The following is a 22354-nucleotide window of genomic DNA, read 5'->3' as shown; positions in this document are numbered from 1 at the left end:
AGTCCACTTTTGCTAAATCACTGCTCAGTTTAGTAAAATTGTCCTTGCCCCATTTGAGAACTCTAACTCCTGTTCTATCTCTGTCCTTTTCCATAACTATGTTAAAACTGACTGAATCATGATCACTACCACCATAATGCTCTCCCACTGCCACTCTTTCCACCTGCCCATCTTCATTTCCCAAAACTAAGTCTAAAACTGTGCCCTCTCTTGTTGGACTTGCTACATACTGGGCAAAAAAGTTCTCCTGAATGCACCTCAAGAATTCTTCCTCAATTCCTTTCACACTAAAATGATCCCAGTTAATATTGGGGTAGTTAAAACCCCCTACTATTTCTGCCGTATTGTTCTTGCACTTCTCAGAGATTTGCCTACATATTTATTTATTTATTTATTTAGTTAGAGATACAGCACTGAAACAGGCCCTTCGGCCCACCGAGTCTGTGCCGACCAAGAGCCACCCATTTATACTAACCCTACAGTAATCCCATATTCCCTACCACCTACCTACACCAGAGACAATTTACAATGGCCAATTTACCTATCACCTGCAAGTCTTTGGCAGTGGGAGGAAACCGGAGCACCCGGTGAAAACCCACGCGGTCACAGGGAGAACTTGCAAACTCCGCACAGGCAGTGCCCAGAATTGAACCCGGGTCCCTGGAGCTGTGAGGCTGCAGTGCTAACCACTGCGTCACTGTGCCGCCCTTCTATCTCCCTCTGACTGTTTGGGGGCATATAGTACACTCCCAGCAGTGTGATTGCCCCTTTTTTGTTCCTTAGCTCAATCCATATGGACTCATTTGATGAACCTTCCAACATATCATCCCTCCTCACAGCTGTAATAATTTCCTTAACCAAAGTTGCCACTCCCCCTCCTTTCTTATCCCCCTCCCTATCGCGTCTGAAAACCCTGTAACCAGGAACGTTGAGCTGCCATTCCTGTCCCTCCTGAAGACATGTTTCTGTAATAGCTATGATATCATACTGCCACGTGTTTATCAGCTCAACTGCTTTATTTGCTCTACTCCTTGCATTTAAGTAGATACCCTTGAGCACTGCCAAACTCTTTTATTTCCTAACCTTTGTTTCCTCTGTTTTCCAGACTCATCCATTAATTTTCTGCCTTCCATTTTCAATTCTGATTTTGTCCCAACTGAGTCTACCTTCGGGTCCCCACCCCCCTGCCAAACTAGTTTAAACCCTCCCCAACAGCACTAGCAAAACGTCCCGCAAGGAACACAGTTCCGGCTCTGTTCAGGTGCAACCCATCCGACCTGTACCAGTCCCATCTCCCGCAGAGCCGGTGCCAATGTCCCAGGAGTCTAAAGCCCTCCTTCCTGCACCATCTTTCTAGCCACGCATTCATCTGTCTTATTCTTCTATTTCTGTACTCACTTGTGCGTGGCACTGAGAGTAATCCTGAGATGACTACTTTTGAGGTCCTGCTTGCTAATTTCTTACCTAGCTCTCTAAATTCTGACTGCAGGACCACATTCCTCTTTCTAACTATTTTGTTGGTTCCAATGTGGACCACGACTGCTGGCTGTTCACCCTCCCTTTTCAGGATGCTCTGCAGCCACTCAGTGACATTATTTATTTATTACGGCAACCCCTGCAGTTCGCAAGGAAGTCCCAGAGTTCCACAGTGGGGATGCGAGGAGACTCGGCAGGAGGGAATCCACTGCCTCACTGGCGATGCATTCAAGATCATCCTCCGTACCCCACACTGAGTCCCCATCCTCCTTCGAGTCGTCACCACCAGTGGCTGACACACCCACCACATACTGTGGGACGGACATCCCGGCCGCACCAGCCTGGTCCCACCTCCGTCGCAATCTCACCGCCAGGATCAACGATGGAGGAGTCCTCTCTGGGTTCTTCTTTGGAACTGGAGCCTACGGGTGCCAGTGGTACAGGACCCCCCTTCACCTACGTCCCCAGGCCAGTGAGTGGTCCTGGGGGGTGGGTAATTTCCGACTCCAGAAATCCAGCCAGAGCCGGGACCAGAGGTGGAGAGAGGCCATCTCGCGTCCCACCAGCGCCCACAGGCTCAGCAGATGGTGCAGCATTTTCTATTGCAGCTGGGTTGGGTTGGGTACATCCTGGTCGGGAATGGATTTTAGCTGGGAGGGCCGACCCTTCAGGGCCACGCCCTCCCCTCCACCCAGGGCACCCAGTGGCAGATGGGGAGGCTTCACCAGGACCGTTACCAGGCTCCCCCACCACAAGCAGAGCTCCACTTGCACCTTTAGGAGGGGCTGCATGTACAGGGCTTTCCCCCTCCCCTCCGCCCTGAGAGGGTAGGGAGCTCCTGCCCAGGCCTTATGGCTTTGGTGGTGGTGGCAGGGGGAACCTGGGGACCCGAACCAGGAGACAGCTCCCCTCCACCAGATGGGCCCTGCATCTCAGGGCACTGTTACCTCTGTGGAGGGGTGCCTTTCCTCTTTTTCCCACTAGGGCGCAGAGACTCAGAAACCTCCATGACATCAGAGGCCTCGGCCTCCGCGCCCTCCTTTTGCTTGGTTACCCTAGGCCTGAACCCAGCCCTGGGGCAGGTGGGATCCCCAGGATCGGGCCTTGGGCTGAGCTCAGGCTCAGGTTGTGCCACGGTATCCAGGGGACGTGCCTCTCAGTGTTTGTTCTTTCTCTGTGCCTTCCATCCACTCGGATGGGCCCCACCTCCCCGCCGGAGGCCGTGAAAACCACCCTGGGTCGCCGAGGTGGAGTTGGCATCCCGGAGGTTGGGACAGCTCTTCTGAACATGCCCCACCCCGTTGCAGGCATGGCACCGCTCCCGGTCCGAGATCCAGAAAACGCGTTAGGCTGCCCCCAGAATTCCACATTGAAGTGGCCTTCTGAAACCTCCTCCCGCACCAGCTGCATGAATAACTGGCGGTGGAAGGAGTACACATAACGGAGGCTGCTTTCTCAAAGACCGAGCGGGACTGGGATGATCCCCGACCTCATCTCCACCAGATGGTGTGGGAGAAAGAACTCACCAGGAATAAAGGGCGGGATATTGGACAGAATGACCCACTGCGCAGGGCCCAGGGGGTCCACTGGCAGGAAGGTCCCACCAACGGTGAGCCCCTTGCTCAGGACCAAGGACACCGCCCACTCGGTGTTGAGGAAAAACACTGCCTTCCCATACATTTTAGAGGCAGCAACAATGCCTCGACCATAACCTCTGCCATTGCTTTTACGCATGCCTCAATCATCATGTTCGGGTGGACATATCTCTTGACCCCATGCTTAGATGTTACTAGTGCAAAAGGTGACGGGGCAACAGGAACAGCTGCAGCAGCAGATGTACAAGAGGGCCCGCCGCCGGCAAAGAAGGGCTTGCCAGGGGGTCAAAGAGCCAAGCCCACCCCTAACAAATAAAGCAAATAACATTTTCTTAAACTTTAACCGATATGATGGGGGGGTGGGATTAGAGGAGGATAGGGGTGAAAAGAAGAGGATAGGTGGCTGAGCAGTGGAAGGGAGAGAAAGGCTTTGAGGATGTTGGTCTTGAATAGGTTGTTGGAGCACCTTACTGCAAGAGGACAAAGCCCAGTCTTCCAATTAGGGGAGGGTTCTTCACCCGGGTTGGCTGGTGCCACCCGGTTCTTTTCTCTTCCTGCTGTTGCATGAAGACTTTCTTCAGCCGGGCGGTTCCAGCTCCCTTTGTGCAGGATGGAAGAAGAGCACGAGTGAATACAGGGGTTCCCTATAGAATTTAGCCCCACCCCTGGATCTTCCAGCGAATGCTCCCTCCCCCAACAGCTCAAACAAAACTTTTTGCCTGATTGCACACAGGAAGTGCTCAAAACTCTCCAGCCAATCCCGTGCTGTACCTGCTCTGGGAGTCTTTGATGGGACAGTGTAGAGGGAGCTTTACTCTGTATCTAACCCCCAATCCTGTACCTGTCCTGGAAGTGTATGATGGGACAGTGTAGAGGGAGCTTTTCTCTGTATCTAACCTGTGCTGTTCCTGTCCTGGAAGTGTTTGATGGGACAGTGTAGAGGGAGCTTTTCTCTGTATCTAACCTGTGCTGTTCCTGTCCTGGAAGTGTTTGATGGGACAGTGTAGAGGGAGCTTTACTCTGTATCTAACCTGTGCTGTTCCTGTCCTGGAAGTGTTTGATGGGACAGTGTAGAGGGAGCTTCACTCTGTATCTAACCCCCAATGCTGTACCTGTCCTGGAAGTGTTTGATGGGACAGTGTAGAGGGAGCTTCACTCTGTATCTAACCCCCAATGCTGTACCTGTCCTGGAAGTGTTTGATGGGACAGTGTAGAGGGAGCTTCACTCTGTATCTAACCCCCAATGCTGCACCTGCCCTGGAAGTGTTTGATGGGACAGTGTATAGGGAGCTTGACTCTGTATCTAACCCCCAATGCTGTACCTGCCCTGGAAGTGTTTGATGGGACAGTGTAGAATAGCTTTACTCTGTATCTAACCCCCAATGATGTACCTGTCCTGGAAGTGTTTGATGGGACAGTGTAGAGGGAGCTTTTCTCTGTAACCCCCAATGCTGTACCTGTCCTGGAAGTGTTTGATGGGACAGTGTAGAATAGCTTTACTCTGTATCTAACCCCCAGTGCTGTACCTGTCCTGGAAGTGTTTGATGGGACAGTGTAGAGGGAGCTTTACTCTGTATCTAACCCCCAATGCTGTACCTGTCCTGGAAGTGTTTGATGGGTCAGTTTAGAGGGAGCTTTACTCTGTATCTAACCCCCAATCCTGTACCTGTCCTGGAAGTGTTTGATGGGACTGTGTAGAGGGAGCTTTTCTCTGTATCTAACCCCCAATTTTTTTTTTTTGAGGGAGCTTTACTCTGTATCTAACCCCGTGCTGTACCTGTCCTGGGAGTGTTTGATGGGGACAGTGTAGAGGGAGCTTTACTCTGTATTTAACACCGTGCTGTACCTGTCCTGGGAGTGTTTGATGGGACAGTTTAGCGGTATCCCAGAGATTCTCTCTCACTTGCCTACTCCCTTGCTGTTACCCACTTGTCTGGTTTGCTGTGATCTGTCATGCAGGTAATCGATGAGATTTACCGGATCCTGAGGTATGTCAACTCCACCCGGTCCCCTCAGAGAGCCCACGAGGTCCTGCAGGAGCTGCGGGACATCTCCTCCATGGCCATGGAATACTTCGATGAGAAGATTGTTCCCATCCTGAAGAAGAAACTAAGCGGTTCAGACATGTCGGGTCGTCTGCTCGGAGTCCCACCAGGTACTTCCCCCAAATGCTGACAATCGCTTCATCGCTCAGTCTTTGAGGCCCTGGAAATCTGCCCGGGCAAATGTAGAGGGATCTTGCTCCTGGGGTGGGTGCGGTGTGCATGGTTGTCTTGGAGCATTAGACTGCACACACATATATACATGTGCATATTCATACACGGACATGCTCAGCATATGCAATCACACACATATGTAAATTTTATTTATATAGACATATATATATATATATATGCAGACACACACGTAAAACTCCCGGTACTGCAAACATGGGGTGAACATTGTGTCATTCCACTTATAATCACATTACGATCGCTGAATCCCCCACTATCAACATCCTAGGGGTTACCATTGACGAGAAACTGAACTGGTGTAGCCACATAAATACTGTGGCCACAAGAACAGGTCAGAGGCTGAAAATGCTGCAGCAAGTAACTCACCTCCTGACTCCCCAAAGCCTATCCACCATCTACAAGGCACAAGTCAGGAGTGTGATGGAATACTCTCCACTTGCTCCAACAACACTCAAGAAGTTTGACACCATCAAGGACAATAAGATAAAAGCAAAATACTGCAATGCATGAGAACTCTGATGAAGGGTCACTGATTGGAAACGTTAACTCTACTACTCTCTCCAGATGCTGCCAGACCTGCTGAGTATTTCCTGCATTTCTTGTTTTTATTACCATCCAGGACAAAGCAGCCCGCTTAATTGGCATCCTATTCAGCACACTCAACATTCACTCCCTCCACCACTGATGCACAGTGGCAGCAGTGTGTACCATCTACAAGATTCACTGCAGCAACTCACCAAGGCTCCTTCGACAGCACCTTCCAAACCCACGATCTCTAACACCTAGAAGGACAAGGGCAGCATATGCATGGGAACACCACCACCTGCAAGTTCCCCTCCAAGTCACACACCATCCTGACTTGGAACTATATCGTCGTTCCTGCACTGTCGCTGGGTCAAAATCCTGGAACTCCCTTCCTAACAGCACTGTGGGTGTCCCTACACCCCAAAGACTGCAGCGGTTCAAGAAGGCAGCTCACCACCACTTTCTCGAGGGCAATTAGGGATGGGCAATAAATGCTGGTCTAGCCAGTGACACTCACATCCCATTTACAAGAACAAATGCACCATTGGACAGACCCAGCATGAATTGCAAAGTTCCCCTCACCTGTCCCACAGACACCCCAAGACTAAACCCAGAGGTGGAATTGTACTTTTTAAAAATTCATCCACAGGATGTGGGCATCCCTGGCAAGACCAACGTTTATTGCCCATCCCCAATTATAGTCATAGTCATTTACGGTAAAGAAGGAGGCCATTCGGCCCATGAGTCCATGCCAGCTCTCCATGAAGCTACGCTGTCAGTCCCACTCCCTGGCTCAATCCCCGTATCCCTGTAAGTCTATTTCTCTCAGGTGACCATCCAACTTCCTCTTGAATCTGTGATTTGTCTCTGCTTCCACCACCCTTGTAGGCAGCGAGTTCCAGGTCATTACCACCGCTGTGTAAAAAAAAACTGTTTCCTCATATTCCCCCTGCATCTTTTGCCCAAAACCTTCAATCGATGTCCCCCAGTCCTTGTACCATTTGTTCATAGAACAGTACAGCACAGTACAGGCCCTTCGGCCCACAATGTTGTGCCGACCCTTTAACCTACTCTAAGATCAAACTACCTACATACCCTTCATTCTACTATCATCCATGTACCTATCCAAGAGTCGCTTAAATGTCCCTAATGTATCTGCTTCTACTACTATCGCTGGCAGTGCATTCCACGCACCCACCACTCTCTGTGTAAAGAACCGACCTCTGACATCTCCCCTAAACCTTCCTCCAATCACCTTAAAATTATGCCCTCTGGTGATAGCCCTTTCCGCCCTGGGGAAAAGTCTCTGGCTATCCACTCTATCTATGCCTCTCATCATCTTGTACCCCTCTATCAAGTCACCTATCATCCTTCTTCGCTCCAATGAGAAAAGCCCTAGCTCCCTCAACCTTTCTTCGTAGGACATGCCCTCCAGTCCAGGCAGCATCCTGGTAAATCTCCTCTGCACCGTCTCTAAAGCTTCCACATCCTTCCTATAATGAGGCGACCAGAACTGAACACAATATTCCAAGTGTGGTCTAACCAGGGCCTTATAGAGCTGCAGCATAACCTCGCGGCTCTTAAACTCAATCCCCCTGTTAATGAAAGCCAACACCCCAAAAGCCGCCTTAACAACCCTATCAACTTGGGTGGCAACTTTGAGGGATCTATGGACGTGGACCCCAAGATCCCTCAGTTCCTCCACACTACCAAGAATCCTGTCTTTAAGCTTGTATTCTAATTCTAATTCCACTTGCTCGTCCAAGTCATTTATAAAAATCACAAAGAGAAGAGGTCCCAGAACAGATCCCTGCGGAACACCACTGGTCACCGAGCTCCAGGCTGAATACTTTCCATCTACTACCACCCTCTGTCTTCTATGGGCCAGCCAATTCTGTATCCAGACAGCCAAATTTCCCTGTATCCCATGCCTCCTTACTTTCTGAATGAGCCTACCATGGGGAACCTTATCAAACGCCTTGCTAAAATCCATATACACCACATCCACTGCTCTTCCTTCATCAATGTGTTTTGTCACATCTTCAAAGAATTCAATAAGGCTTGTGAGGCATGACCTGCCCCTCACAAAGCCATGCTGACTATCTCTAATCAAGCTATGCTTTTCCAAATAATCATAAGTCCTGTCTCTCAGAATCCTCTCCAATAATTTGCCCACCACCGACGTAAGACTGACTGGTCTATAATTCCCAGGGTTATCCCTATTCCCTTTCTTGAACAAGGGAATAACATTTGCCACCCTCCAATCATCTGGTACTACTCCAGTGGACAGTGAGGACGCAAAGATCATCGCCAAAGGCGCGGCAATCTCTTTCCTCGCTTCCCGTAATAACCTTGGGTATATCCCATCTGGCCCCGGGTACTTATCTATCCTCATGTCTTTCAAAATTTCCAGCACATCCTCCTTCCTAACATCAACCTGTTCGAGCATATCAGCCTGTTTCACGCAGTCCTCACAAACGACAAGGTCCCTCTCACTAGTGAATACTGAAGCAAAGTATTCATTAAGGACCTCCCCTACCTCCTCCGACTCCAGGCACAAGTTCCCTCCACTATCCCTGATCGGCCCTACCCTCACTCTTGTTCCCCACATAAGTGTAGAACGCCTTGGGATTTTCCTTAATCCTACCCGCCAAGACTTTTTCATGTCCCCTTCTAGCTCTCCTAAGTCCATTCTTCAGTTCCTTCCTGGCTACCTTGTAACCCTCTAGAGCCCTGTCTGATCCTTGCTTCCTCAACCTTAAGTAAGCTTCCTTCTTCCTCTTGACTAGCTGTTCCACATCTCTTGTCATCCAAGGTTCCTTCACCCTACCATCCCTTCCCTGCCTCATCGGGACAAACCAATCCAGCAGTCGCAGCAAGTGCTCCCTAAACAACCTCCACATTTCTGTCGTGCATTTCCCTGAGAACATCTGTTCCCAATTTATGCTCCCCAGTTCCTGCCTAATAGCATTGTAATTCCCCCTCCCCCAATTAAATATTTTCCCATCCCGTCTGCTCCTGTCCCTCTCCATGACTATAGCAAAGGTCAGGGAGTTGTGATCACTATCACCGAAATGCTCTCCCACCGAGAGATCTGCCACCAGGCCTGGTTCGTTGCCAAGCACCAAATCCAACATAGCCTCCCCTCTAGTCGGCCTATCTACATATTGAGTCAGGAAACCTTCCTGGACACACCTGACAAAAACTGCTCCATCCAAACTATTTGCACTAAGGAGGTTCCAATCAATATTAGGGAAGTTGAAGTCACCCATGACAACAACCCTGTTACTTCTGCACCTTTCCAAAATCTGCCTCCCAATCTGTTCCTCCGTGTCTCTGTTGCTATTGGGGGGTCTATAGAAAACTCCCAATAAAGTGACTGCTCCTTTCCCGTTTCTGACTTCCACCCATAATGACTCAGTAGACAAACCCTCCTCGACGACCTCCCTTTCTGCAGCTGTGATACTATCCCTGATTAACAATGCCACTCCCCCACCTCTTTTACCTCCCTCCCTATTCCTTTTGAAACATCTAAACCCCGGAACATCCAACATCCATTCCTGCCCCTGTGATATCCAAGTCTCCGTAATGGCCACAACATCGTAGCTCCAAGTACTGATCCATGCTCTAAGTTAATCACCCTTATTCCTGACACTTCTTGCGTTAAAATAGACACACTTCAACCCATCATACTGGCTGCAACTTTGCCCTGTCAACTGTCTAACCTTCCTCACAGACTCTCTGCACTCTGTATCTGCCTGTTCAACAGCTACCCCATCCACTGATCCGTAGCTCCGGTTCCCATCCCCCTGCCAAACTAGTTTAAACCCTCCCGAAGAGCTCTCGCAAACTTCCCGCCCAGGATATTGGTGCCCCTCCAGTTCAGATGCAGCCCGTCCTTGTACAGGTCCCACATTCCCCAGAAGGTATCCCAATGATCCACATATCTGAAGCCCTCCCTCCTACACCAGCTCTGTAGCCACGTGTTCAGCTGCACTCGCTCTCTGTTTCTAGCCTCACTAGCACGTGGCACTGGTATCAATCTGAGATTACTACTCTGCTCGTCCTGCCTTTTAGCTTCCAACCTAACTCCCTATATTCGCTTTTCAGGTCCTCATCCCTTTTCCTAGCTATGTCATTGGTACCGATGTGTACCACTACTTCTGGCTGCTCCCCCTCCCCCTTCAGAAACAGTTTTTCTTTGTCGAACTTACCTAAGCCTATCATAATCTTGTACACTTCTATTAAATCTCCATTCAATCGCCTTTGTTTTAAGGAGAAGAAACCCAACTTTTCCAACCTAACCTTGTAACTAAAATCCTCCATCCCTGGAACCATTCTGGTAAATCTCCTCTGCACCCTCTCAAGGACTCTCACACCTTCCTAAAGTGTGGACACAGTACTCCAGTTGAGGCCTAACCAGAGCTTTATAAAGGTTTAGCATAACTTCCCTTCTTTTGCACTCTGCCTCTATTTGTGAATCCCAAGAACTCATATGCTTTACTAACCACTCTCAATATGTCCTGCCACTTTCAAAGATCTATCCACATGCACCCCAGGTCCCTCTGTCCCTGTACACTCTAAAATGCATCACTTCACACTTGCCAATATTCAATTCCATCTGCCAGCTCTCTTCCCATTCTGCGAGCCTATCTATGTCCTGTTGCAGATGGTTTATATCATCCTCATTGTTTGCCACTCCTCCAAGTTTGGTGTCGTCAGCAATTCACTTCATCAACCTTCTCTGTTGCCTCATCAAAAAATTCAATTATATTAGTCAAGCATGATCTGCCTTTTACAAATCCATGCTGGCTATCCTTAATTAACTCAAACCTCTCCGTGTTTGTTTATTATTTTCCCTGATTATAGTTTCTAAAACCTTACTCACCACTGATAAACTAAACTGATGAACAGTCACAGACCTGAAATGTTAACTCTCCTTCTCTCTCCACAGATGCTGCCAGACCTGTTAAGTATTTCCAGCACTTCCTGTTTTTATTTCAGATTTCCAGCATCTGCAGTATTTTTCTTTTATTTTACTGATGTTAAACTAACTGGCCTGTAGTTTCTAGGACTGTCCTTACACCCTTTCACGAATAAGGGTGTCATATTTGCCACTCTCCAATCCTCCGGCACCTTTCCTGTATCCAGGGAAGATTGGAAGATTATGACAAGCTCTTCCACTATCACAAAGAACAGTACAGCACAGGAACAGGCCATTCGGCCCTCCAAGCCTGCGCCAATCTTGATGCCTGTCTAAACTAAATCCTTCTGCACTTCTGGGGACCGTATCCCTCTATTCCCATCCTATTCATGTATTTGTCAAGATGCCTCTTAAACGTCGCTATCGTAGCTGCTTCCAACACCTCCCCCGGCAGCAAGTTCCAGGCACTCACCACCCTCTGTGTAAAGAACTTGCCTCGCACATCCCCTCTAAACTTTGCCCCTCGCACCTTAAACCTATGTCCCCTAGTAACTGACTCTTCCACCCTGGGAAAAAGCTTCTGACTATCCACTCTGTCCATGCCGCTCATAACTTTGTAAACCTCTATCATGTCGCCCCTCCACCTCCGTCGTTCCAGTGAAAACAATCCGAGTTTATCCAACCGCTCCTCATAGCTAATACCCTCCAGACCAGGCAACATCCTGGTAAACCTCTTCTGTACCCTCTCCAAAGCCTCCTTGTCCTTCTGGTAGTGTGTCGACCAGAATTGCACGCAGCATTCTAAGTGTGGCCTAACTAAGGTTCTGTACAGCTGCAGCATGACTTGCCAATTTTTATACTCTATGCCCCGACCGATGAAGGCAAGCATGCCGTATGCCTTCTTGACTACCTTATCCACCTGCGTTGCCACTTTCAGTGACCTGTGGACCTGTACGCCCAGATCTCTCTGCCTGTCAATACTCCTAAGGGTTCTGCCATTTACTGTATACTTCCCACCTGTATTATATCTTCCAAAATGCATTACCTCACATTTGTCCGGATTAAACTCCATCTGCCATTTCTCCGCCCAAGTCTCCAACCGATCTATATCCTGCTGTATCCTCTGACAGTCCTCATTACTATCCGCAACTCCACCAACCTTTGTGTCGTCTGCAAACTTACTAATCAGACCAGCTACATTTTCCTCCAAATCATTTATATATACTACAAACAGCAAAGGTCCCAGCACTGATCCCTGCGGAACACCACTAGTCACAGCCCTCCATTCAGAAAAGCACCCTTCCACTGCTACCCTCTGTCTTCTATGACCGAGCCAGTTTTGTATCCATCTTGCCTGCTCACCTCTGATCCCGTGTGACTTCACCTTGTACCATTCTACCATGAGGGACCTTGTCAAAGGCTTTACTAAAGTCCATATAGACAACATCCACTGCCCTTCCTTCATCAGTCATCTTCGTCACTTCCTCAAAAGACTCAATCAAGTTAGTGAGACACGACCTCCCCTTCACAAAACCATGCTGCCTCTCGCTAATAAGTTTGTTTGTTTCCAAATGGGAGTAAATCCTGTCCCGAAGAATCCTCTCTAATAGTTTCCCTACCACTGACGTGAGGCTCACCGGCCTATAATTTCCTGGATTATCCTTGCTACCCTTCTTAAACAAAGGAACAACATTGGCTATTCTCCAGTCCTCTGGGACCTCACCTGTTGCCAATGAGGATGCAAAGATTTCTGTCAAGGCCCCAGCAATTTCTTCCCTTGCCTCCCTCAGTATTCTAGGGTAGATCCCATCAGGCCCTGGGGACTTATCTACCTTAATGCTTTGCAAGACACCCAACACCACCACCTTTTTCCACTCCATCTCCATCCCCACTTACTTTAGCAACCTGGAATGCAAGGTTGCATCCGGACCAGGTGACCTATCTACCCTAAGCATCGCCAATCTTAGCCTCGAGAAAGGACTGGTGAGCCTCTTTCTTGAACTGCTGCAATCCTTGTGTATTATAGTTTATCGTAACAGTTTTGATGCAACTGAGTGGCTTGCTAGGCCATTTCATTGGGTTGTTATGTGTCAACCACATTGCTGTGGGTCTGGAGTCACATATAGGCCAGACCTGATAAGGATGGCAGATTTCCTTCCCTGAAGGACATTAGTGAACCAGATGGGTTTTTAACGACAATCTGGTCATTTCATCTTTACCATTACTGAGATTATTGTTTTATTCCAGATTTATTTAATGAACTGAATTTAAAATCCCCCAGCTGTCATGGTGGAATTTGAACTTGCGTCTCTGGATCATTAGTCTAGGCCTCTGGATTACTTGGCCAAAAACATAACCACAATGCTCCCTTACTCAAACCCAGTGGCATTGCCAGTGAGGTGGTTGGGGGTTAGGAAGGTGTCAAGGCCCCTTGTGGTCTGTGGGGAGATTCAGGCAGGGTTCTGGCTGCCGATCCATGGCCCTCACCCTCATATTGGAAATGAAGTACACGTGGACATTGGAGTGACCTGGATATGAAACCCATGAAGGCTGACTAGCCTGTCATCGAAATGGGCCTTTCCCCATCTCTCACACAATGGCCAGTCGGGTGGAATATTGGAGGGCCTGTAGATTAGAAGTGGAGAGTGAGTGAGGAACAAAGAAGTGTGGGGAAAGGATTGCATTTTTAACAGTTTTTTGTTCCTTGTTTTCTATGTGTAGTTCCTGGGCCGTCCACCACACTGACGGCTGTGCAGCTGTTCTCCAAGCAGAACCCGTCCCGGCAAGAGCTCTGCAAACTCCAGCAACAGATGAAGGCACAGGGACTGAACGTAACAGCCACCAGGCGCGAAGTCTCAGAGTTCCGCATCAAGTTCCAGGAGCAGCTCAAGCAGCTGCAGGACCAGGACCAGAAGATCCTGGAGCAGAACCAGATCATCGGTGAGCAGAACGCCCGCCTGGCTGAACTGGACCGAAAGCTGGCCGAGCATGCCCTGAAACACCAGCAGAATGAACAGAAGATCAAGGACCTGCAGGAGCTGTTGGAGCGGGTCATTGAGACAGGGGCTGCAGGCGGGCAGAAAAAACGCAAGAAGGCACTGCCTGAGGACACTGCCTCGGACTTACCCTCCAACGCCAAGCGTCTTCGGAGCCGGAAGTGAGCTGGAGGGGGCAGAGGGAGGTTTAATTGTTATTGTGTCACTCTGTGTACATGCACCAGATTACACTGTATATAAGGTGTGGGGCTACACAAGTCAGGAGAACAGGCAGGGTATTGGTTTGCAGCAAGCTCCAGTAATGAGATTGGTTGGACTTAGCGGGAATGCGGAGGGAGCGAGAGGGAAAGCGCCACAGGGGAACGTGACCAGAGCAGCTGGTGACTTAGTGGGTTAAACTCTGTCCCTTTCCCCAGTACTGGGTGATGGATTGGGTTAAACTCTGCTCCTTTCCCCAGTACTGGGTGATGGAGTGGGTTAAACTCTGCCCCTTTCCCCAGTACTGGGTGATGAAGTGGGTTAAACTCTGCTCCTTTCCCCAGTACTGGGTGATGGAGTGGGTTAAACTCTGCCCCTTTCCCCAGTACTGGGTGACTGAGTGGGTTAAACTCTGCTCCTTTCCCCAGTACTGGGTGATGGATTGGGTTAAACTCTGCCCCTTTCCCCAGTACTGGGTGATGGAGTGGGTTAAACTCTGCTCTTTTCCCCAGTACTGGGTGATGGAGTGGGTTAAACTCTGCTCCTTTCCCCGGTACTGGGTGATGGAGTGGGTTAAACTCTGCTCCTTTCCCCGGTACTGGGTGATGGAGTGGGTTAAACTCTGCTCCTTTCCCCGGTACTGGGTGATGGAGTGGGTTAAACTCTGCTCCTTTCCCCGGTACTGGGTGATGGAGTGGGTTAAACTCTGCTCCTTTCCCCAGTACTGGGTGATGGAGTGGGTTAAACTCTGCTCCTTTCCCCGGTACTGGGTGATGGAGTGGGTTAAACTCTGCTCCTTTCCCCGGTACTGGGTGACTGAGTGGGTTAAACTCTGCTCATTTCCCCAGTACTGGGTGATGGAGTGGGTTAAACTTTGCCCCTTTCCCCAGTACTGGGTGATGGAGTGGGTTAAACTCTTCCCCTTTCCCAGAGTATAGTGTGGTTCCTTCTCCTGCGCAGCCCAATGCTCCTCTGGAAATACTCGTATATACACTATAAGTGGGGACCAGTTCGGGCTTAGCTGTGATGGCCCTATGGCCAAATAGCTTGCTGGCCACCTTGAAGCAGTTTGGCTAATGCCCATGGGGATGTAGTCCCGCCGGAGTTGGAGCATTCAGTGGAGGAGGGCAGCCTGACTTTGACAGTATGATGAATGGAGACACTTGGGCCAGCTTATGTTTCCTTTTATCGTCCTGTGAGCGTTGGATTTTTGGGATATAATTAACTCCTCCCCCACCCTGGTGTCCCAATCATGTTGGGCGCAGGTTTTATGGTAGGGTGGGTTTACATGATGCAGAGAGTTGTGAAGAATAAAGCCTGTGAGTCCAGAATCCCTCTGGCTTAACCAGTACTGGAGGAAGATTGAAACCAGGAGAAATCTTTATTCCAGAAACTAACTATAACTGAAACCGCACACGAGGAGCTGCTGTTGTGTTGAAGAGGCAACAGCGTCACAGGACGCTGTAAATCCCTGCATCAGTCAGTCCTCCCACTGGTGCTGTACAGATGGGCTGTGCGTTTGACAATTGGCTTTGGGTCTGTAGCAGTATAGCCAGAAAATCTTAATTCTCAAAGGCATGGTCCTGATTCTGACCCAGTATTGGCTGTGAAGAGTGGAGAGTTCTACTGCTACCACCAGTCCAAGATTATCATTAATTGGTTCTGACGGGAGTTAGAGTGACAGGAAATCAGGAATCCAGCTAATGCTGTAGGAAAAGTGAACAGGATGCCCGAGTAACTGCCTGGAGCTCAGCCAGTGCTGGACACAGTCCATCCTTGTTCGTATCTCAAGGTCAATGTGATATAAATGACCAGGATTAATCAAATACCTCAAAAACTGAATTTACCTCGTCACTCAAAACGTTGCCTCGAGGGGCAGTAATGTCACTCGGCACTCGGAAGCAGTGTCACTCGCAGTGATGTCACTCGCAGTGATGTCACTCGCAGTGATGTCACTCGCAGTGATGTCACTCGCAGTGATGTCACTCGCGGTAATGACACTCGCCACCCCGAGGCGGCGCCACTCACCCCGATGTCACTCGCCACCCCGAGGCGGCGCCACTCACCGCAATGTCACTCGCCACCCCGAGGCGGCGCCACTCACCGCAATGTCACTCGCCACCCCGAGGCGGCGCCACTCACCGCAATGTCACTCGCCACCCCGAGGCTGCGCCACTCACCCCGATGCCACTCGCCACCCCGAGGCAGTGCCACTCACCGCAATGTCACTCGCCACCCTGAGGCGGCGCCACTCACTGCAATGTCACTCGCCACCCCGAGGCTGCGCCACTCACCGCAATGTCACTCGCCACCCCGAGGCAGTGCCACTCACCGCAATGTCACTCGCCACCCTGAGGCGGCGCCACTCACCGCAATGTCACTCGCCACCCCGAGGCAGTGCCACTCACCGCAATGTCACTCGCCACCCTGAGGCGGCGCCACTCACCGCAATGTCACTCGCCACCCCGAGGCAGTGCCACTCACCGCAATGTCACTCGCCACCCTGAGGCGGCGCCACTCACCGCAATGTCACTCGCCACCCCGAGGCTGCGCCACTCACCGCAATGTCACTCGCCACCCCGAGGCTGCGCCACTCACCGCAATGTCACTCGCCACCCAGAGGCTGCGCCACTCACCGCAATGTCACTCGCCACCCCGAGGCTGCGCCACTCACAGCGATGTCACTCGCCACGCACTGTCTCTCTGTTTCTGCCTGGTTCCTTTTCCTCAACTTCTTTTCTTCCTCACCTTCTATCTTTGGGGGCCTGGGGTGCAAACAGCCATTCAAGTGTCAGCACCTATTAGACCACAAGTTGCATCACTGCTGATCCCGATCCTGCCTCTGCCCTTTAATTCACCCAATGTTCACAAAGGCACTCTCCAAGCTGCTGGAAGGGTCATGGAAATCTGCTGGTTTTTTCCCCTCAGAACATTGCAGCCAAATTGGAACTGGCTGTGTGTACTCCACATGGCACATTAATACACCAGAGTGAGAACTTGATTCCCACCAGAAACCACCCCCCGCCTCACCCCAGCACAAAAAAAAACACTTTATAGCCTCTTAAAGCAGATGGTGCTGTTGCCTGTGTTTTAGGGAGTGACAGTCCCAGGTTCTTCAAAAAAAAAAATCGGTGTTAAAGCAGTCTCTGATCATTGTGTGACTGTCACGGACAGCTGCTAGTCTCATCCTGTACCATTTGTATACTGATGAAGTTTTCTGCTTAAATGATTGCAATGGTAATTTGCTCCTATGTTCCCATTCCTCTCCGTCCTTTCCCTCAATGTTTAGCAAAAGGGGTTTGGGTTAATGCTCAATTTGAATTTGAATTTAATTCTCGCTGCCCTCTCTGCTCTGTGTGTGTGCCTTTGATCTGTTCACTGATTGCACCATCAATAGTTTGGGTTTTGAGGTGTCCTGAGTTTGACTCTTGCACGGTCCCTGTCAAACTCTGCAGGATCTCATGGTGATGTTCCTTGATCCTCAGAAACCACTTGCGCACCAATGGGGATCTGTTTACTGGGAGGGGAATACATCACTGACCCGAGAAGAAAAGCCTTAATGTAGCAGTCAGTGTGGGGTGGGACTCTGGTTCAGAGAAGTTTCTAAAGACACTTTACGCCATATTGAGGATCCCAAGGACCAACCATAGTCCTGCTTATTGTGTTGTCCAGGATTGTAGCAGGAAAGGACCTGGTTTACAGATACATCACCCCCAACCATGTGCAAGCCCACCTACAGACTGAATGGCTGGCTGGGTTTACAGCCCATCCTGTTGAGGGAGACTTATAGGTGAGGTTCCCATAAGTTGAATAACTCATTCGAATGGGGTAGCGTCAGTGCCCTTGGCCAGGAAGGAAAATTTCAGTCAGTTGATTGTGATCCAGTGACTGTGATTGGGGAGGGTATATCCACTGGAAGGCAGTGTTGGACTTGCCAGTGATTGTGATCCAGTGACTGTGATTGGGGAGGGTATATCCACTGGAAGGCAGTGTTGGACTTGCCAGTGATTGTGATCCAGTGACTGTGATTGGGGAGGGTATATCCACTGGAAGGCAGTGTTGGACTTGCCAGTGATTGTGATCCAGTGACTGTGATTGGGGAGGGTATATTCACTGGAAGGCAGTGTTGGACTTGCCAGTGATTGTGATCCAGTGACTGTGATTGGGGAGGGTATATCCACTGGAAAGCAGTGTTGGACTTGGCTCTGATGATTGTGATCCAGTGACTGATTGGAGAGGGTATATCCACTGGAAGGCAGTGTTGGACTTGCCAGTGATTGTGATCCAGTAACTGATTGGAGAGCGTATATCCACTGGAAGGCAGTGTTGGACCTGACTGTGATAGTTGTGATCCAGTGACTGTGATTGGCAGGGTATATCCACTGGAAGGCAGTGTTGGACTTGGCTGTGAATGTGATCCAGTGACTGATAATGGAGAGTATATCCACTGGAAGGCAGTGTTGGACCTGACTGTGATGGCTGTGATCCAGTGACTGTGATTGGGGAGGGTATATCCACTGGAAGGCAGTGTTGGTCTTGACTGTGATGTTTGTGATCCAGTGACTGATTTGGGGGGGGGGGGGGGGGGGTTGGGTATATCCACTGGAAAGCAGTGTTGGACTTGGCTGTGATGATTGTGATCCAGTGACTGTGATTGGGGAGGGTATATCCACTGGAAAGCAGTGTTGGACTTGGCTGTGATGATTGTGATCCAGTGACTGTGATTGGGGAGGGTATATCCACTGGAAAGCAGTGTTGGACTTGGCTGTGATGATTGTGATCCAGTGACAGTGATTGGAGAGGGTATATCCACTGGAAAGCAGTGTTGGACTTGGCTGTGATGATTGTGATCCAGTGACTGTGATTGGGGAGGGTATGTCCACTGGAAGGCAGTGTTGGACTTGGCTGTGATTGTGATCCAGTGACTGATTTGGGAGGCTATATCCACTGGAAGGCAGTGTTGGTCTTAGCTGTGATTGTGATCCAGTGGCAGTGATTGGAGAGGGTATATCCACTGGAAAGCAGTGTTGGACTTGGCTGTGATGATTGTGATCCAGTGACTGATTTGGGAGGCTATATCCACTGGAAGGCAGTGTTGGTCTTAGCTGTGATTGTGATCCAGTGGCAGTGATTGGGGAGGGTATATCCACTGGAAGGCAGTGTTGGTCTTAGCTGTGATGATTGTGATCCAGTGACTGTGACTGGGGAGGATGTATCTACTGGAAGGCAGTGTTGGACCTGTCTGTGATGCCCTCCAGTTGATTGACCTGCAAGAAAGGGATGATCACTGTCCTACCAGGGTGCTGTCAGTGCCTGTGGACCTGTACCCAAGCGTGGAATTAGCTTTGGAGGGGAGAGGGAGAGAATAAAATAAATGTTCAGTGTGAGTTTTTTTTTTAAAGTTCAACACAGATGAGTGGCCAAATGCACCAAAAGTTCAGTTATGGCATGATGTCTGCACCTTTGTGTCCTTAAAGTTGTGTGAAAGGGCACTGGAATACTCAAAAGGGTTAAACACACCTTGCTTTATGAAAAGAGAAAAAGCACATTTCTATTTGTTTGAAATGTTTCTTTTGCTGATTAAAGATACTCTATGTCTGGGGAAAGGCTGTTTCTTAAGTTGAGACTGTACTGATTGTTGTAATGAGCAGCAAAGCTTAAACCATTCATGGATTGTGGGGAGTTAAAAAACAAAGTTTATTTTTTAAAAAACTTTACTTCGTCGGTGACGGCTGGAGCCCTTATCTTTTTGTTTACAATTACACCCAGATTGTTCACCGTCTCATTCACTGGCTGCTTGCTTTGGTAGGGAACGCTGGTTTCACTGTCTCTGATCCAATGTGGTGTCGCTTGTTTAGGTTCCATTTGAAAGATGCTGATCCAGGAGACACCAAATTAATTTAATAATGGGCACTGTCAACAGATCTCAACTGAACACGTCCTGAGAACATAGGAAGTAGGAATAGGTCATACAGCCCATCAAGTCTGCTCTTTCATTCAGTAAGATCATGTCTGATCATTTCCATCAACTCCACTTGCCTACCTGATCCCCATATTCCTCAATTCCCAAAAATCTATTGTTCTTAGTCTTGAATATACTCATTAACTGATCATCCACAGCTCTCTGGGGTAGAGAATTCCAAAGATTTACAATTCTCCTCATCTCAGTCCTAAATGGACATATCCTTATCCTGGGACTGAGCTCTCCAGCCTTTCGGCATCTATCCATCAAGACCTTTAAGAATTTTATACATTTCAATGAGATCATTTCTCATTCTTCTAAACTTCAGGGAATATAAGCCCATTCTACTCAGTCTCCTCACAGACACGTATTATGTAACTATTGTTCAGTCAGTGTCATTGTCCAACAATTTGTATTTATGTTGCACCTTCAAAATAGTAAACATAATTTATAGGGACATTATCAGACAAAATTTGACACTGAGCCATGTGAGATATTAGGGCAGATGACCAAAAACTTGGTCAAAGTGGTAGCCAAATGGAGCATCTTAAAGGAGGAAAGAGAAGCAGAGAGCTTTAGGGAGGGAATTCCAGAGCTTGGGGCCTTGGCAGCTGAAGGCACAGCCACTAATGGTAGAACAATTAAAACCAGGAATACTGAAGAGACCAGAACTGAGGGGTTGCAGGACTGGAGGCGATTACAGAGCTAGAGAGGGCCCAGGCCAAGGAAGGATTTAAAAACAAAGATGAGAACTTTAAAATTGAGGCATTGTTTAACCAGAAGCCAGTGGAGGTCAGAGAGCATAAGAATGATGGGTGAATGGGGGTTGGTGCAAGTTAGGACACGGGCAGCACAGTTTTGGATGACTTCAAGTTGACGGAGGGTAGAACGTGGGAGGCCAGCAGGACTGCATTGGAATAGTTGTTTAGAGGTAACAGACATGGATGAGCTTTTGTTACGACCAGGTGAGAAAGATGTCTAGGGGTCTGTTACTGTCTTCACCTGGTCTTATTGTAACAGGGTTTTGAGCTCCCCCTTTGTGAATTCTTGTTCATAGCTTTCCAATTATAAGGCAAAAAAATGAGTACAAACAGGCTTTCTTTGTTTTAAAGAAGAAAAGTGAAATTTATTAAACTTAAACACTCATACGGTTCACGCCCGTATGACATCCCCACGCTAGCATGCACACATGATATACGCATGCAGATAGGGACAGAAAAGAAAAGATAAAGTGGAACAATTTGAGGCAATATCTGTTACTGTGCGTCGCTCACGGTATAGTCCTTTTGTAGGTAATTCTTGCGTTTCGTTGGGGCCCAGTATTCTGCTTAAACCTTGTTCACATAGGAAACCTTTCTCTCTTTGCGGTTCACAGGTCTTCACAAGATTCAGTTCCCTGAGAGATGAGAATGCAGACAGAAGAGGAGGTAATTCTTGCCTCAGTTCCAGGAGCACATGGCGTTCTGAGTTCAAATTCTGTTTTTCCAGTTTAAAACTCCCCTAGTTGGCCAGCAGGTGGTTATGTGACCGACGAGTTTGACCAGGTCTCTTCTGTATATCAGGGCGGGGACTGGTTCCTTTGTTTCAACACAGGTACTATGCAAATGTCCTTCCAGCCAGCCAGGGGCTTGCAATTTTAAATTTTAATGTTCATGTGTCGAAATGATGTGTGCCTCACTCTTGGCAGGTGGAGGGGTTTGCCTGATACACCCACACCCGGGGAATGAAATGTGATTTGAAGAAAAACGGAACATTTCATTACAGAGTTTGTGAGAAATATACAGAAAGAAAACCATGCATTTCATTAATTTCCATTCATTCACCAATCTTAAAGCTTATCAAAACTGGTCTGTTCTGGATGCCAGGGCTGCTTTAATTTTCTGTTTTTTCCTCAGGTGAATTAGGGGGCAGGCAGGCAGGTCTATCCTGAATTCTGAGTCATGCAAAGAATTTTGGCTTTAGGGGATGTTTGGTTCCCTTTTCCTCTGACTGTGGGGTGGATTCTTCCCTTTGTTCTCTGGGACACACTTACCTGCAGGTATTTGTGCAGACATAACTACATTCTCCTTTTACACTTCAACTAGATAAGGCATCACCCTCACGATCTCTCTTTGTCTCTGCAGGTTCCTGTAAATGCTGTTAGCATCTCTGGTGGGGTGCTTCTAGAGTCTGCATTTACATAGGAGGATGTGGGATCTAGCTTTTCACATTTTTCAGGGTTGGTTGACCGGACAATAGGGGTTTTCATCCAGGATTTAAAAAAAATTCACTTTTCTCCTTTAACCTGCCCACTTGGTCACTTTTTCCACCCCTCTTTCTAAACTTTTGCCAGCCGTGAGCCTGCCTGTCCCCTTTGGTTCTCGGCGGGGGTCCCTTATAGTCCACCAGCCCTCTTGGAGGATCCTCCGAACACCGGTACAGGACTTAGGGGTGCAGGTTTCATC

The 22354-nt window shown here is 48.9% G+C and overlaps 1 protein-coding gene across 1 annotated transcript in view; it reads left to right on the top strand.

The window, feature by feature from the left end:
- fbxo28 (F-box protein 28) overlaps positions 1 to 18526 on the top strand; it is a 60797-nt gene extending 42271 nt beyond the window's left edge. The window contains exons 3-4 of the mRNA XM_068027719.1: positions 5031 to 5226; positions 13476 to 18526. Of these exons, the coding sequence (XP_067883820.1) occupies positions 5031 to 5226; positions 13476 to 13915 (636 nt within the window). The 3' untranslated portion in view covers positions 13916 to 18526. The remainder of the gene's footprint in view (positions 1 to 5030; positions 5227 to 13475) is intronic.
- Positions 18527 to 22354: the final 3828 nt, after the last annotated feature.

The sequence above is a fragment of the Heterodontus francisci genome, unplaced genomic scaffold (genome assembly GCF_036365525.1).
Source record: "Heterodontus francisci isolate sHetFra1 unplaced genomic scaffold, sHetFra1.hap1 HAP1_SCAFFOLD_781, whole genome shotgun sequence".
NCBI lineage: Eukaryota > Metazoa > Chordata > Chondrichthyes > Heterodontiformes > Heterodontidae > Heterodontus > Heterodontus francisci.
Note: the sequence above shows the minus strand (reverse complement) of the source record. Positions and strands in the feature narration are given on the sequence as shown.